Raw genomic sequence first — 15,453 nt, forward strand, 5'->3', positions numbered from 1 at the left:
GCCGGAAAAATCGTTGAATGCAAATGGATGTTAGTGTGCCCTCTAAAGGCTACGGCCGTGGTCCAGTCTTTCGAAAGGGTTGGGGGAACCCTCTGGGGCTTAAGCTGCCGGTAATCCCCGGCTTACACTGGCCTCGAGTGTAAATATTGATTCCAATCTATTGGTGGATACAATGGGAACATCGATGGACATTTTTACTTTCGAAAAAAATCGCGACCAGTGGAATCTTTTAAAATGGGGGGTGGAGCCGGGCTAACAGCGAAAGCCGCTGTCAAAACAATCATTAGCACCTTGTAACTACACAAAACATCTACCATCTTGTATCAACAGTTAGCCACTCAAAGTTTTTGCTAGGAATTTTTCTTTACAAAGTTTATAAAAAAAGGAAAACTTTTGGGACACGTTTGGCAATAAATCGGCTATTGTTTATTCAGGGCAAACCTACCCTTCCACCCTTAGACAGAGAGGAGGGTTTTTTTTTCTACCTTTTTAGGGTATTTAGTTGGAATATTTAATTGATGGAGGGTATGTCGAAAAGTTGCTGAGAAAACATGATGGCATTGAAGCAATTAAGATCTCCCAAAAGACTCTCAACCCAACAGATGTATCGTGACATGTGTTTCGTAGGTTGGGTGGTTAAATGCGCGGTAAAATGTCAAGGACCGAGCAAATAGATTTATTCAGTTTGTCACTGGATATGCGAACCCCCTTCGGTTTTTCTCCTCGTAGAGCTTCGGGCTACTATTGCTCGCGTTACACCCACATACTGCTGGGTAATAATCGTATAATGGTTGAATAATAATCTCTCGACGAAGGGAGGGGGGAGGGGAGATGTAAGACCGGAGGGAAAATTTTTGCCGTAGGGTACATGCCAGCATGGACGACTTCACGCCACCCCTCGTTTATTCTCTCAGTATTCAGACTGCGTATGATCTTCTTATTATTCACTTACGAGTAGAAAAAAACCACATCATCCTGAGGAAAATCCGAAAGTCCAAGACTACGGACGTAATCGAAAATAATAATTCCCAATTTTTTTTTTATGTGATCTTAATCGAAATGGGATATTTTAAATAACAAACTGTGAGAATAAACTGTGAAATAATTGGCTTGAAATAATTTATTAATTAATCGATCAGAGGACAGATTTGCTCGTCACGAATTTCTTAGACGAACTCACTTCAGTTAGACGAAGAGAAATATTCAAGAAAAATTACGTAACTTTTCCGTAATTCTGGAGCGAAATGTGATTGTCGGGACTTTTACGGAACCGTCGCGGAATTTATCCTGAAATTTCCGTCATTTTTCGCTCAATCGAATGTGAAAAATTACGATACTGTCGAGTCAAATTTCCCAGTGGATTCCGTAATCGGTGAGTGAACACTGAGTTCCGTAATTTTTACCGAATATTTCTTATCGTGTATTATGAGATCTGGGGGTCGAAGAAATACACTAGTTTTTGGGCCTCAAAAAGCCCCGGAAATAGTAGTTATCTCCCTTGTATCAGTCAAGAGGTCTAAGCGAGGCAATCGATTGGCACTCAGGGAGCCCTCGCAGGTCTCAAACTTCATTATCCGGATAGTCCTCAATTTAGCCTCACCAATCGGGACCATTGCAGAAAATAGTATGACAAAATGGATCGACTAGGCAAGATGAAACAACGAAAAGTGACTACTTGACATAGTTCGAGCAGAAAGAAAACCATATTGTCACATCTCGTTAAAATAAACTTCTGTTGACTTATCGTCTCGTTTATTTATCCTCTTTTGTCATTTAGAATACACCTTTACTATAATTTACGTTTATTGTAGACACGCCCCATACCTCTATCCGAAAACCTGACCAAAATATTTAGGACGTCATGAAGAGGGTAGAATATTTTTCAGGACTACACGGAGGCTAAAATTGAGGTTCTAACCAATTAAGGATTCATTTAATCCTCGTAATTAATTTCCAAATCGACTCTAAGTCCTGAACGAGGACTAAGCAAGAGTATTAAGGCCGAAGGGCAGAAATGTCGGCTTGGGAGGTCTTATTCACTCGCGTCTGTTAAAGCTCAAGAAAAAAACATAAATATTTTATTTTCTATTTATGTAAAAATGATAAACAATAAAAATATCCCTTAACATTAAATTTTTGCCTCGTCTTATTTGAATGAGAAATTCGATAGATCTATAGACATGACATTGCTGATGAAATTATTGTGAGAAATATTCTAATACCCGATGTTATCTTTACAAATTAATGAAAGAGTGGGGGAAGCTGAAAAGATGCCGAATGTCATGTGAACATTGCAATGTGTTATCGGCCCTGTAGATCATCACGAGGGATATCGATACCATCGTGGCAGCTGTGTCGCGTGGCGGTCGGTGGTGATCCGCAACAATAGCCAATGACCATAACCCAGCGGGATGACAAAAGCGAAACACTCGATGGTGGATGAAAAGAGAAGGTAAATAAAAACGGATAGATCAGTGGGACAGGGGCCCGTCGATCAGCCGTTAATAGATGGAGACACGGTGAAAGGGGTTGACGGGGTGCGTTTTACCAGTTGGTTAATAACGTCCCAATGCAAGCACAACAAACGCGACATGCCGTGTGGGTGTAACCGAGGGTACAACTTTGAATAATGCCCGGGTGATCGGCTGATGATTTTTCAACGGGGGGATGTGGCCTCAAGACGAGAGAAGATGACGAGATGAGAAACGAAGGGATAAGTGGACGAGCGTGATCGGATTAGGGATCACCAAGGGCATGGCTTGCTACAACGAACTATTCCGTATGGGATTAAATATAGTATTGGAGAATCAATTGATAGGGATATTTTATTGATTGGGTAATGGAAAGAGCGTCTACATTTGCAGAAATATCGAGGCTTTTACCAGATGCGCGAAAAAACGAGACCTTAATTGTGTTTTTTTTTTTCAGAACTGAGGGGTTGTGATTGTTTTCCGCAGTGGTATTAGATTTTTTATCGAATTGTCGATGAATTTCACGGACTGATCATATAAAAATTTATCAAATCCCTTATTTAGTTTTTTACGCGAATCAAATGGGCGTTTGGAATTCATGGAGACAATTTACCACGTAATACATCATCTCCTAAATTGCATTTCGTTTAGAAAAAAAATGATAAAAATGGCAGCCATTGGACTTCCGTCTTCTGCGATTCAAACCGTACAGCCACATTGCGATCGGCTGTGGCAACAGCCGGCCAAGTGTTTTGATAGGTCTCCTCAAGTTGGTGAGATTTCGAGTGTGGAATATACATTAAACATCAGCCACAACAGCGATACCCAATCCCATTGTCGCAAATCTCCGAAAAAAGTCCCCAAAAAAATTGCCCAATAAGACTCGTATCAACTGTAATACCCTCATAATACATCTGATACTCGATCGAAGAGGTCTGAAAAAGCCATGCAGTGTTGTACCCCCCATCGGGGGATTATACTGTGAGCACCTAACGCCAACAAAAGGGTTTCATCCCCCGAGAGCTGACTAGATGAAGAGGACATACAAAAATAAAATGAAATAAAATATCCCGACTAATAGATCACCACAAATGCTCTTTGCGGTTGAGCACAGCATCTACCTGAACGTATAAAGGCACTGCCTAAAATATGCATTAGAAAATCCACCCGACAATCGACTAGAACAGTCGCTAGTTGCAAATGGCCCACATTTGAATGCCTTTTGATCATGAATTTCGACATTTAATTATTAATAACCACATCAGCCCCCGTCTGCTGCACTTCCCAGAAAAAAATTCCAAAAACCTTAATGCAATTAGAGTCGATAAAAAAAGGCAGCAAAAAGAGTTGAGTTGAGCGATTCAGCAATTTTTTAAGCGCCAAAAGCCTACAAACAAGCAGAGATTAATGCACACACATAAAAGAGCCTCTTCATCTCCTTTCTTTGTGATTTTTTTTTTTTTTCGCCACCACGCCCAAGGCTCCTCCAGACATCACAACAATGGGCCCACTGTCTTGGCACAAAGCTAAACACCCAAAATATTGCCACAAATCCTGGCATTCAGAATAGGTAACCATCTAGCAATGAAATATCTCGAACAATCTAATCTCACTCGCTAATCCTGTTACTCGGCCAAACGGTCACGTTTTAACGCACCTTGAGAATACTGGCGAATTGGAATGTAGGCGTCACTGAGTCCAGCTCTACTTCCGGCATTGAAATATTTCAAAATAATAAATACTGAATGATCAAAAGACTTTGAAAATTTTGGTCAATGAATTTGTCACTTGACAAGATGTTTTCATCCCTCGAGAGCTGTTGGAGGCTGCTCGTGCCCTCTTCAATACAATACACCGATGGCACCCTCCTCTCTTCGTCATTCAGACGCCACCAAGTGTCCAGAATTAAAGTTTGTGTTTCGCCTCGTTTAACTCGACCCCTGAAATTTGAATCAAAAGGTGGGGGAAATAGGTGTAAACATTAATGCAACCCCTGCTGGGATTTTTGACACGAGCACCGGAGCCACCCCGACAGCTATTTTGGCACTATTCAAGCCCATTCGTTGTTTTGAAGTGGAGTTAGGAAAAAATTTTGGGAACGCGGGGTACAACGGACGGTAATGCGAGGTATTTGGTCGTATGAGTGAATTATTCCAAAATTTTTTTCTAATCTTTCTACATTTCCCATGACGAAGTCCCGCTTCGGTAATAATCGGGTATATTCGGTGCTTATCAGTATGCAATAACAATAACTTACCGGAAAATTGCTGTGTGGTACAGTAAAAAATGAAGGAAGACCCAATAAAATAAATTGACCTCGTTAGGAATTTTTTAAAAAATTCAATCAATTTTTCATTAACTTCAAATAAATAATTATAGACCTTTAAATTTTATAGGACTGTTTAGTCAATTTTATGAAGCCACATATTATTAATTACAAAGTTTACGGTAGTGACAGAAATTTGTATGCGCGATTAGTAATTTTTCCGACTTTTCTCTCCGCGCAGTTGCAAATAATTTGCAAATCAGAATCGATCAGAACCGAGGAATTACACAGGAGGGCTTCACTGGAGTTTGCAAATGATGAATATTTAACCGGCGGCAAGGTCGGGGGATTGTTGAAGCTGGGGAGTCAGCAATGCTTAGGAAACACTCGGCTACACGAACCTGAAGAGGAGCGACCCTTTGAGACAAGCGTCAAAGCTAATGGACCTCTCTTTAGTTCGTCCATTTTATCTTTTACATTTTGTGAATTATTTTATCACGAACCACGTCAATCAGGTCAAGGAGCGTACAGCGTATTATCGTGTTGAAAAATATGTAAAAATTGATATTTTTGTCGATCACGAGTAAAAAAATCACTTGGGGTCTGTCGTTCGGTTGCAACGAAGCTAGTGGAAAATAGCTGATAGAGTTGTGAGGTGAATATTTATAAACAAATTGCGAAATATTCCCACAGACGTCTGGATATAAAAACAGCACTCGTTTCCCTGTATTGGATTATGGAGAGGGATTTATTATCTCAATAATATAAAAACGATTTAACTATCACCTTTAATTATTTATTATATTATCGCACGGAGAAGGTATGTCTTTCTGGTATGATGTCTCCAGATCAACTGACTCTTAGTGACAAAAGATTTCACACTCTAGACCCATTTGACAAAAGGACCTTGTTCATTCATTTCTTTCTGTTTCTTCTCTAGTTCTATTTATTAAAATCATTCTAAACATTTCGGTACTGCTCGGGAAAAACTATAAAAACTATAACATACTGAGATGGACTGAAAACAACTATAGACAGACGATTCATTTTTGTCCACACATATCAAGCACTCTGAATACCCTGAAATTCAGAAAAATTTTCGTTTTATTTTCACTGAATCGAAACATTTTCTAGCGGGGAAAAGCGGAGTTTGCTTTCGCTTCATTATTTTTAGTTTAATGAAAGACGAAAGCTGCCGTTCTCCCCAAAAAACCCCGAAGCAAATCTTCGGCATTTGTCGGAACATTGCTTAAACATTTAGCTACTACTACTCTCGACAACTCCACCTGAACAGAAGCTTTACCGAGTTGTCTGGCGGATCGAAGCCGAGTGTTTAGTCCTGGTTGATCGTAACCACGTTAGAATATATTCACAAAGCCGAGGCTTGTTGATGGTTACCCGAGTATCGTAGACCAGAGTTTACCGGGAGGGATCAAAACTATACATCTGACAACAGCCCCCAGCGCAGACGCAAACGAAGCCATCCTTTATTAACCCCTGTCACTGGGCACGAGAACGAAAGGGTTGTTGAAACATCAGAGGTCTTATTATTTCCCCTATTTAATTATTGTTCTCGAGTTCCTCCGGTAATTCTCCAACAGTTGTTTTAACTCTTTACATCGGGGGAAAATTCTATGAAAAATTACTGTGCCAGGCACTAAAATCGACGTGCAACATTTACTTACACATAAAAATTCCTATCAATACCGTAAATTTTGTGATTAATAATATCTGGCATCATAAAATTGACTAAACAGCCCTTTAAAATTTAAAGGTCTATAATTATTTATTTGAGTTTAAATGAAAAATTGATTGAAATTTTTCAAAAATTCCTATCTACATCAGTTTATTTTACTCGTCATGGGATAACCCTTTGAATTTTAACGAAGTCAATAAAGAAAATTCACTAGACAGCCCAGTAATTTTCCTCAGGCCCGCAGTTTTCGCTGAGATTGTAAGTCCCCACAGTAATTTACATCGGAATCACACTACACAAATTACCAAATTTTTCTCTCCATGTGCATCAGATTTTCCTCCATCAACATCCCAACAGCAGTACAGCAAATCCTTACAATATACGGATTAAAGTGATTATGATTGAAAGTCGATTCCTTCTTGTTCATGATCTCAAATTGCACAATAAAGGTTTTTACAAACCGTATGGCCTGTGGTTCAAGCGTTAGTGCCTTTGGTGGTGGCAATGAGCATTGTGGAGTAACCGGAGAGCCTGTCAACTCGTGGCAATGCATCTGCCACTTACTCATCGCACGGTGAAGAAGTGGGGGGGGGGGGGGGGGGTAAAAGTGCCACCCTGGGATTGCTCCAGCAAGTTGTCACATTTTTTTTTCTTCCTTCAAACGCTTTTTTTCGTATCTTTTCTGTTCCTCTTCTGCCGGGGTGCAACAGTGTAGCATCTCCACAGACACTGCCACAATGACAATGACGCTCCATTTTGTCACAATTATCTCCATTATGCCTGGGAGAGGCGAGAAACGTTTTAGCCATTGGCATTGACGATGACAATGGCTAAGGTTGCTTCGGTTTCATTTCAATTTTCATCTGAAGAAGAACTCCAACCACTTTTCCATTCCCTGGCATTATTGGTTATTGAAAATGTATAGCAGGTAGGTGAGTTATCTCACTGGGTATATCCCAACATCTTCGATTGATCGATCTCGATTTAGATGGACCTCAATTGTGTTGTGACGGGCTTCCTGTTTCCTACCGACTCTTTCCCTCTCTTTCTCTCACTCTCTCTACCCCTCATGTATCTGTGTTTTCTTCCCCTCGCTCCAGATCTTTATCCGACGATAAGTTTGTTGTCGTGCGAAAAATCGCGGGTGAATATACACACGGAGAGCGATATCTGATGAGACTAAATATAGAGTTACTTTCTGTGATGGAATGTCTACTGAAAGGGGATCCGGTTATTTCGAGGCATCCTAGTGTCCAAGTGCTACAATTCATGCGTTTTTTTTGGAGAAAATGTATACTAGCGTGTGTGAAAATTGAGGATCGAGATCTGCCGGAAAATGTCAACGGAAAAGACATCTCTCGGATGGGTCTATCTAGCAGAGAAAATCAACGTTTTGTGAGATTGTTTTACAGCAGAAAAATTGATAAAAAAACAGTGTCGAGTGTAGTGGGTATGGAAATGTAGGAGGTGCCGTGTGAATTTTTGTGAGTCTAATTTACGGTGGAATTGTTCTTTTTATTTTTTATAACAGTGGCGATGGTATCTGTTTGTTGAAATGTCTTTTGGTTCAATTTATTTGAGTTTATGGTAACCGATAGCTGTAAGTAGAGAGTAATATTCCTTTGATAGTGGAAATTACTTTGATAATGAATATTCTTTATGATAATATTGGTCATTTGAAAAATATCATCATTTTGGGTGAATTTATTATTTATTGGGAATTTATTATTCCTTTTGGTTGAATTATCATTTGCATTGTGTTATCGGGTGAGTCCATCGTGGCGGGTACCGTTAATTAATTTAGTATTGTAGTTTAATATAAATTAGTGATTTATTTCTTTTGTTTATATGAATTAGTACCAGAGTTATTGCAATCTGATAATTTTTATAGAGTGATTCCGATAATAATTACTGTACTGCCTTACAATCTCGGCGCAAACTGCAGGCGTGAGAAAAATTACTGTGCCGAGTAGTAAAATGTACTTATCAGGTTATGATAACTTCTATATCGGTCGCGTAAAAATTCAAAGTCTGATGCAACATTTTTCATAACGAACCCCAACGTCGGCAATAACCAATCACAATAAATTACCGAAAAATTGTTGTGTGGCACAGTAAAATATGAAGAACGACCCGATAAAATAAACTAACGTATATGGGAATTTAAAAAAAAATTCTATCAATTTTCCAATTAACGTCAAATAAAAAATTATAGACCTTCAAATTTTATAGTGCTGTTGAGTAGTTTTATGAAGCCAGATATTATTAATTACAAAATTTACAGTATTGATAGGAATTTTTATATATGAGTAAAACACATTCCAGTATTTTCGCATGTTGCAGCTCGATTCTAGTGTCCGGCGCAGTAATTTTTCAGACTTTTCTCTCCCTGCACTCAGTAAAAATGACGGAACAGTTACGCATTTTTTCACTGAACGTTCTACACTTTCTCCAGAAAATTCACTAAAAAAGTTCGTGACAGTTTCATAATTTTTACCGAATATTGTTTTTACTGGCAGATTATGGATCAGGCAGGTAATTTTTCAAGAATTTTCCTCCGTGTGTAACCGAGCGATACATTGAACACGGCATCATTGTATTTCCGGTGTCCCTCGAGGCCTCCACTGATGCCATTTGTTGAGAGCAAAAACATACATGTTTCAAATACTCGCAATTTGCACACACCGATGAAAAAAAAAAGCGAAATATTCACACGTATCTGGACTTGATTGTGACGAGTGTGCGACAGCCCTTCAACGAACCTCGACCTCAACCAGCATTCCCCACCAACACACCAATGTAAATGGTGTTGATGCGAAAAGCTGTATGTGCCCAGCAGATATGAAAGCAGCATGGCGGATGCTTACAAACAGTTGCGGGGCGGGCTGTCACCCCTCACTACTCGCACACCTATTGCCCCATACGAGTGCACTCAATTGATGCTTTTAAAAATAACCAGCATGACATACCTTTTGTCGTATCAAGCCATAACGGAGGTTTTGTGAGAAGGAATGAATGCCCAAGGTGGGAAAGTAACGTTAGTTGCCCTTCGAGGTGGAGCCAGAAACTGTTTGTCTGTCTCCCCCATATGTGTTTTTTCTGTCTCATCGGGATTAAAACATGGCTGCCAACATCGATATCCGATGGCCCATTTTCCTCCTTCAGGAAGAGAAAAATTCTCGAAAGATGACGTCCCTATTCCGTAATTTACCACTCAAAACAGTAAGAATTACGAAAAAGTTACGAAAAACTTCTGTGGAGTGTTTTGCACTCTTTCCTCAAAGTTTACTGAACAAGTGCGTTACTGTTCCGTAATTTTTACCGAATATTTAAATAATTTTTCTCTTCGTCTGTGTCGATACAGAAAGATAAACCAACTTTGATGTATTAAGTCAAACGTAAAATTTTCTCATTCAAATTTAAATGAATTTCAAAATTATCTACACATTAATAAGAGTTAATTGACCTACAGTTATTTTTGTAACATTATATTTGTCGCTATATTTCGCGCTTCAATTAATGCATCAAAATTAATTTATCTTTTTGTATCATCCAACACAGAAAAGTTCTTGAAAATTCTTGACAATATTCGCGCAAAATTCGGACCCAGTTACGCAGTTTTTAGTGAACCTTCAGGAAAAAATCCTAAACCGGACAACTGTTCCATAATTTTGACTGGCAGATTACAGACCAGACTAGTAATTTTTCACGAATTTTTCTCGCCGTGTGCTGGCCAACACCCGCCACCTAGATTTCAGATAAATAATTACGGGTAGATTCAGTTGGTAGATTACAAAGTTTAGGCCATACTGATTTGATATGATTCCTTGCCAACGCTATCTATTTTCCGTTGGATACCCGCTCCAAAACACGCTCCGGTGAAATCGAAACCCCTCCCCCTCGCGGGGCTGTTGTGATAAGAGAGATAGGAATGGTCTCGTCATTGTGATCACACCACCACGAGATGTCGAGCCCACAGACATCACCTTGGACTGTTTAAACGTGCAACAGACCCTGAGATCAATATCTCGTACGGTGTACGGGCGTATCCTGAAATCCCAGTGGTTGCCACACCCACTGAGTATTTTCTATTGGTCGAGAGCTTGGGTGTACAACTACCGAGTGTTACATCCAGGCTTTGGCCGGCCGATGGTGATGCGGAGAGTGGGGCGTTACGGCTCGGCCAATCGTCGTCGTCGGCTTCCTTCAAAGCCCAAAGGGTGGGGATGAAATAACGGCGGAAGGTTCTGCTTCGACAAGATCGTAAATCATGACCAGTCGCTCGCACGTCGCGATTCGAGCCAACCAGCTGTCAATCTCAGTGTGCGACGATCTATAAAAGGAATTATTGTTATTTATCCTCTAACGATGTGCAGTTATTGATTGATCAGTGAGAATTGGTTCAATTATTGACCGAGTGACGGTGAACCTGTTGGTGGAACGAATGACAGATTGAATATTTTTGTGGTTGAAAAGTGGAGGTTGATAAGAGTGAAGGATTGAGGAGTATGTGCAGCAACGAGAGCCCACCGCCGGCGAAGGAGCCCCTGGCGGTTGGCCTTGGGGTTGGCAATCCAATGGCGGGTTTTCTACCAGGTCTGGAGCAGCATTACAGACTCCAGTTTTATCATTACGCAATGGCCGAGCGTCTGCGACTGGTTCAACAATTGCATCCTCAACATCCTGGAGTTGGACATCCGAATTCGGGTGGGCCTGCATCACATCTGGGAATATCACCGGGATTTCCAGCACCCCTGCCACTTTATCCGGCAGCAGCAGCAGCAGCAGCCGCTGCAGGCTACCCCAGCAGATTAGCCCTGTCAATGGCTCTCCTTCATCCCCATCATCCGAGAATTCCGGAGGAGCCGAAACCTCAGCACAGTTACATCGGTTTGATTGCAATGGCGATATTGTCGTCACCTGATAAGAAACTAGTGCTGTCGGACATCTATCAACATATACTTGAGCACTATCCGTACTTTAGATCCCGCGGTCCCGGCTGGAGAAATTCGATAAGACACAATTTATCTCTGAATGATTGTTTTGTTAAGTCTGGAAGGAGTGCCAATGGCAAGGGACACTATTGGGCGATTCATCCGGCGAATTTGGAGGACTTCAGGCGAGGAGATTTTCGGCGACGCAAAGCCCAGCGAAAAGTCCGCCGTCACATGGGTCTCGCTGTTGAGGAGGAACCAGACAGTCCAAGTCCACCACCACTACCTCCAACTCCACCACCGGCGGCTCTAGTTGGACCAGTTAATCCACAATCTTTGTCAGCCATCTGGAGTCCTCATCATCATCACCATCAAGTTGCTCAGCAGGCGCATCATCAAACGCCTCAGCAGCTCTCACCTCAGTCACCATCACCAACCCACAATCAGCATCACCAAGTTCACAGTCAGACATCGATGAGGGGTTCCTTCCAGCCGTCGAGGAAGCGACAGTTCGACGTCGCCAGTCTTCTGGCGCCGGATGATCAAAATTCCGAATCTTCAATTCTCAGAGCGGCCAAAGTCCGGAGATTCAGCTGCAGTGAATCGGAACACGAGGTCGATCAGATCGATCAGGAGGAGGAGGATGTGGATGTTGATGTTGATGTTGATGTTGACGTTGTAGCTGAGACGAATCCATTGTCGTCGCCCATTGCCACCCCCAGTACTAGTCCTGATGGCAAAATGGTATCACCTGACAGTCACTGTGATTGGAATTCTCCGACGGCGCTCAGGGCAACTGCCCAACCGCTGTCCGCCATACATCTTCACAATCATCTTCATGTGAGGAATTATTACATCCAGGCGAATGCTACTTCCAGCTCCAGCGTGTAGACGTTTTGTACTTTATAAGATGACAGTAGATAATGGGTAACAAAATTCGGTGTACATAAATCCTTTTTTGATGACGATCTCCAATGTTCAAAGTGTAATATAAAACTGAGTGTAATATATTAGACTGTAATGATAATTGTACTTCATAATTGTAAAATTCTGATTGTGTAATACATGGGATTCTGGTCGGAGAGGGAGACAAATGATAAATCCAAAATTGATATCCTCGATGAATGAGTAATGACGAGAGACCTTACGAGTTAAACCATTCCTTCGTATGTTTATGTATAAAAAATGAATGTTTTTGCGTTCTCGTAGGCAGATTGATATTGCCAGGAGCATAGGGAGGAGTGATAAGGACTATCGCTGATTTAATATCAGCGATTTAATAAAAGTCTGTTCCCACGAATATTTGTCTGTTTTTTTCAATGGTACACGTCCTTTTAAATTGGGTACATGGAAATAATAGTTATCACGGGAAGATGCCGTATCTACTGTCAATCAAATGGCTGACGAATATTTATCACTTTTTTTGTTCCTGAATATAACGGATATATACATAACTGTCAACAATAATCAATATCGGATTTTAATATTCATTTGGTACTAAATATGGAGGCATTTGGAGGTGGAATTGACAACAATATGTGGAATAACCCTCGGTTTCAGGCGCACAGATATGCGTTGTGAGTTGACGTTGATGGTGATTGTCTCTCGAATGCGGTTGGGAAATCCATTTGTCCATTCGTAACAGCGATAATAGAAGTTGCCTGCCATTAGTGTATGCAAATAGACAACAGTCATGGGGGCTTTCATGCGGTATTTAGGATTCTTCATTGTTTGAATTGTCTTGGTAAATTCTTAATGAACAATTTCTGGAAAAAAATTTCTAATGTGAATAATCGTGGACTCTTCGAATGGTAAACAATTTCAATTCATTACGTGAATTGCGGTTTTAGTGAAGAATTTACGGGAGATGGGGAGAGGTATTATGAATGCAATGCGCGTAAGTAAGCAAGATTTTTATTTGAATTTGCGTTTTTTTTTTCATTGGGCAGTTGACTCGTTTTCTTTTTGTATTGGTACCTAACAGTCACCTGGTGCTTAAGGGATAATTATCCTGTGTTTATCACCCATTAATTCCTGGGGACAATCTGGGATAATGGGAGACACATTTCAAGTGGAGGGTCATCGGGATTATCCGACTTGTCTGCTCCAGCTTTCTTGGTGGAAACTGCTGAGTTTTCGTTTGTTCGGGGATATAGATTGAGTGCAATATGTTAGTTTTACGAATTTCCATTTTTAGTTGTTTTTCCTTCTGAATGGAAGGTTTTCGAATGCTAAAATTCTGGGGCAAAAAAGGTCGGGCGTTCCGAAATTCCTATTTGGCGATGGGGCTGGTGCATAATTATTTTTCTAAATGTCCGGGTTACTCTGTTACTAATGCTGATTGGCTTCATCGAGCCCAGATGGTTGGTATTGTAAATTTAACAGGATAATTTTCAGGGGGACTAATGAGTGAATAATAAATTTTACCGGAATTATTTCCCTGAAGAGGTCATTCCCGAGATTCTTTAGAGACCAGAGTTTTTTTGAAGCTGTTTTTCCGAGATGTTTCTTTTAGGAAAATGTCCCGATGAAATCCTGTCGGATACTTTAAAAAACAATGCACGTTTTTTGTGGGAAACCGACACTCACATGAAGCTGATGAACAATCAGCTCGTTTGTGTAACTCAAAGGAGAAATTCATATTGAATTTTGATGATCCAAAGTTCAAATTTTTAGCTTATCATCCTAGACAAATTATCGTAGCGCTCGCGATCTACAGGTACTTCGATGATTCAGCAATTCAGTATTTGTTAAATATTCGAAAACCGAGGGATGTGATCCTCGTGAAAGTTTCCATGGTTCTCACGTTCCCGAGAATAACAAGAGTCAGTGGCGTCCAAACTCTTTGGTATGTTTTTCTAACACCTTTCCACCGTCTCCAAGCACCACCTCATCTCCAACGAGCCTGGGCCCACATATTTTTCCACCAACTCGTCGAAATACTTCAGAATGCTCCAAGAGACGACTCATCAAATGAAATTCTCGTCGGTGTTGTTGAGAAAAATATTATGCAAAAATATATTGTTGGTCCGGTGTTTGCCCACAGGGTAACATCAACGTAAATCTTTTAAACTGTACACTCACTAGTAAGTCATCGGTATTTGTCGCCCGAAATGGTGAACGTCAAAGCGATATTCGACAAATTGCTTTTGTACATTCAATGAGGCTTCGCTGGAACGATCCTGGTAAAAGAGTCTTGCGGGGCTTTTGTCCTGGTTGCGGCCTATGCTCAGAACGTTATGCTTCAGCGTCAAAGGATCCAGTGGCTTGCGCCATCAAAACAGAAGCCTTAGCTGGAGCATTATTGCCGAGGAATTAGAAACTTTTGAAAATTCAATTTATTAATAATTGCTGGAGGAAAAGTGAGAACAGTCGGTTTGAAAATTTTCCTCGAAAATTACAGCATTGTTGCTCATCAATCAAATGCTGCACGGAGAGAAAAATCTGATAATTTTTATTGTACCATTCCGATCAAAATTACTGTGCTGCGTTATAATATCGGCGCCAACTGAAGCCTTGAGAAAAATTACTATGTCGTCTAGTAAAATTTCTTTATCAGTTTAGGAAACTTCTATATCAGCCTCGTAAAAATTGAAAGTTTAATTTGTTACATTGGGCGCTCATTGTTAACCAATCACAATGCGTTAAAAATTACCGAAAAATTGCTGTGTGGTACGGTAAAAAATGAAATAAGGTCTAACACAATAAACTGACCCAGACAGGAATTTTTAAAAGATTTCTATCAATTTTTCATTTAACCTCAAATAAATAATGATAGACCTTCAAATTTTATCGTGCTGTTTATTAAATTTTACGAAGGCAGATATTATTAATTACAAAATTTACGGTATTGATAGCAATTTTTATGTGTGAGTAAAATACATTCCAGTATTGTAGCGTGTTGCACCTCGATTCTAGTCCACGGGACAGTAATTTTTCGTGACTTTTCTCTCCGTCTGGCCCTTTATATATTCTCTATTGGGTCTTTATTCTCCCGGACCGATTACGGAACTTGCACGGAATTGTCATTGAACATTTTCCCCGCGTTCCAAAAGTCCGTACGTTCTCGACTCCAAATGAGTCTTG

The 15,453-nt window shown here is 40.4% G+C and overlaps 1 protein-coding gene across 1 annotated transcript; it reads left to right on the forward strand.

The window, feature by feature from the left end:
* Nucleotides 1-10,593: 10,593 nt before the first annotated feature.
* LOC135165153 (hepatocyte nuclear factor 3-gamma) lies at nucleotides 10,594-12,816 on the forward strand. Its single transcript, XM_064126165.1, has one exon. It carries the CDS (start codon nucleotides 10,942-10,944, stop codon nucleotides 12,256-12,258), a length of 1,317 nt encoding a protein of 438 aa, XP_063982235.1. The 5' UTR covers nucleotides 10,594-10,941; the 3' UTR covers nucleotides 12,259-12,816.
* The last annotated feature ends 2,637 nt before the right edge of the window (nucleotides 12,817-15,453 follow it).

Source organism: Diachasmimorpha longicaudata, chromosome 8, assembly GCF_034640455.1.
Source record: "Diachasmimorpha longicaudata isolate KC_UGA_2023 chromosome 8, iyDiaLong2, whole genome shotgun sequence".
Classification (NCBI taxonomy): Eukaryota; Metazoa; Arthropoda; class Insecta; order Hymenoptera; family Braconidae; genus Diachasmimorpha; species Diachasmimorpha longicaudata.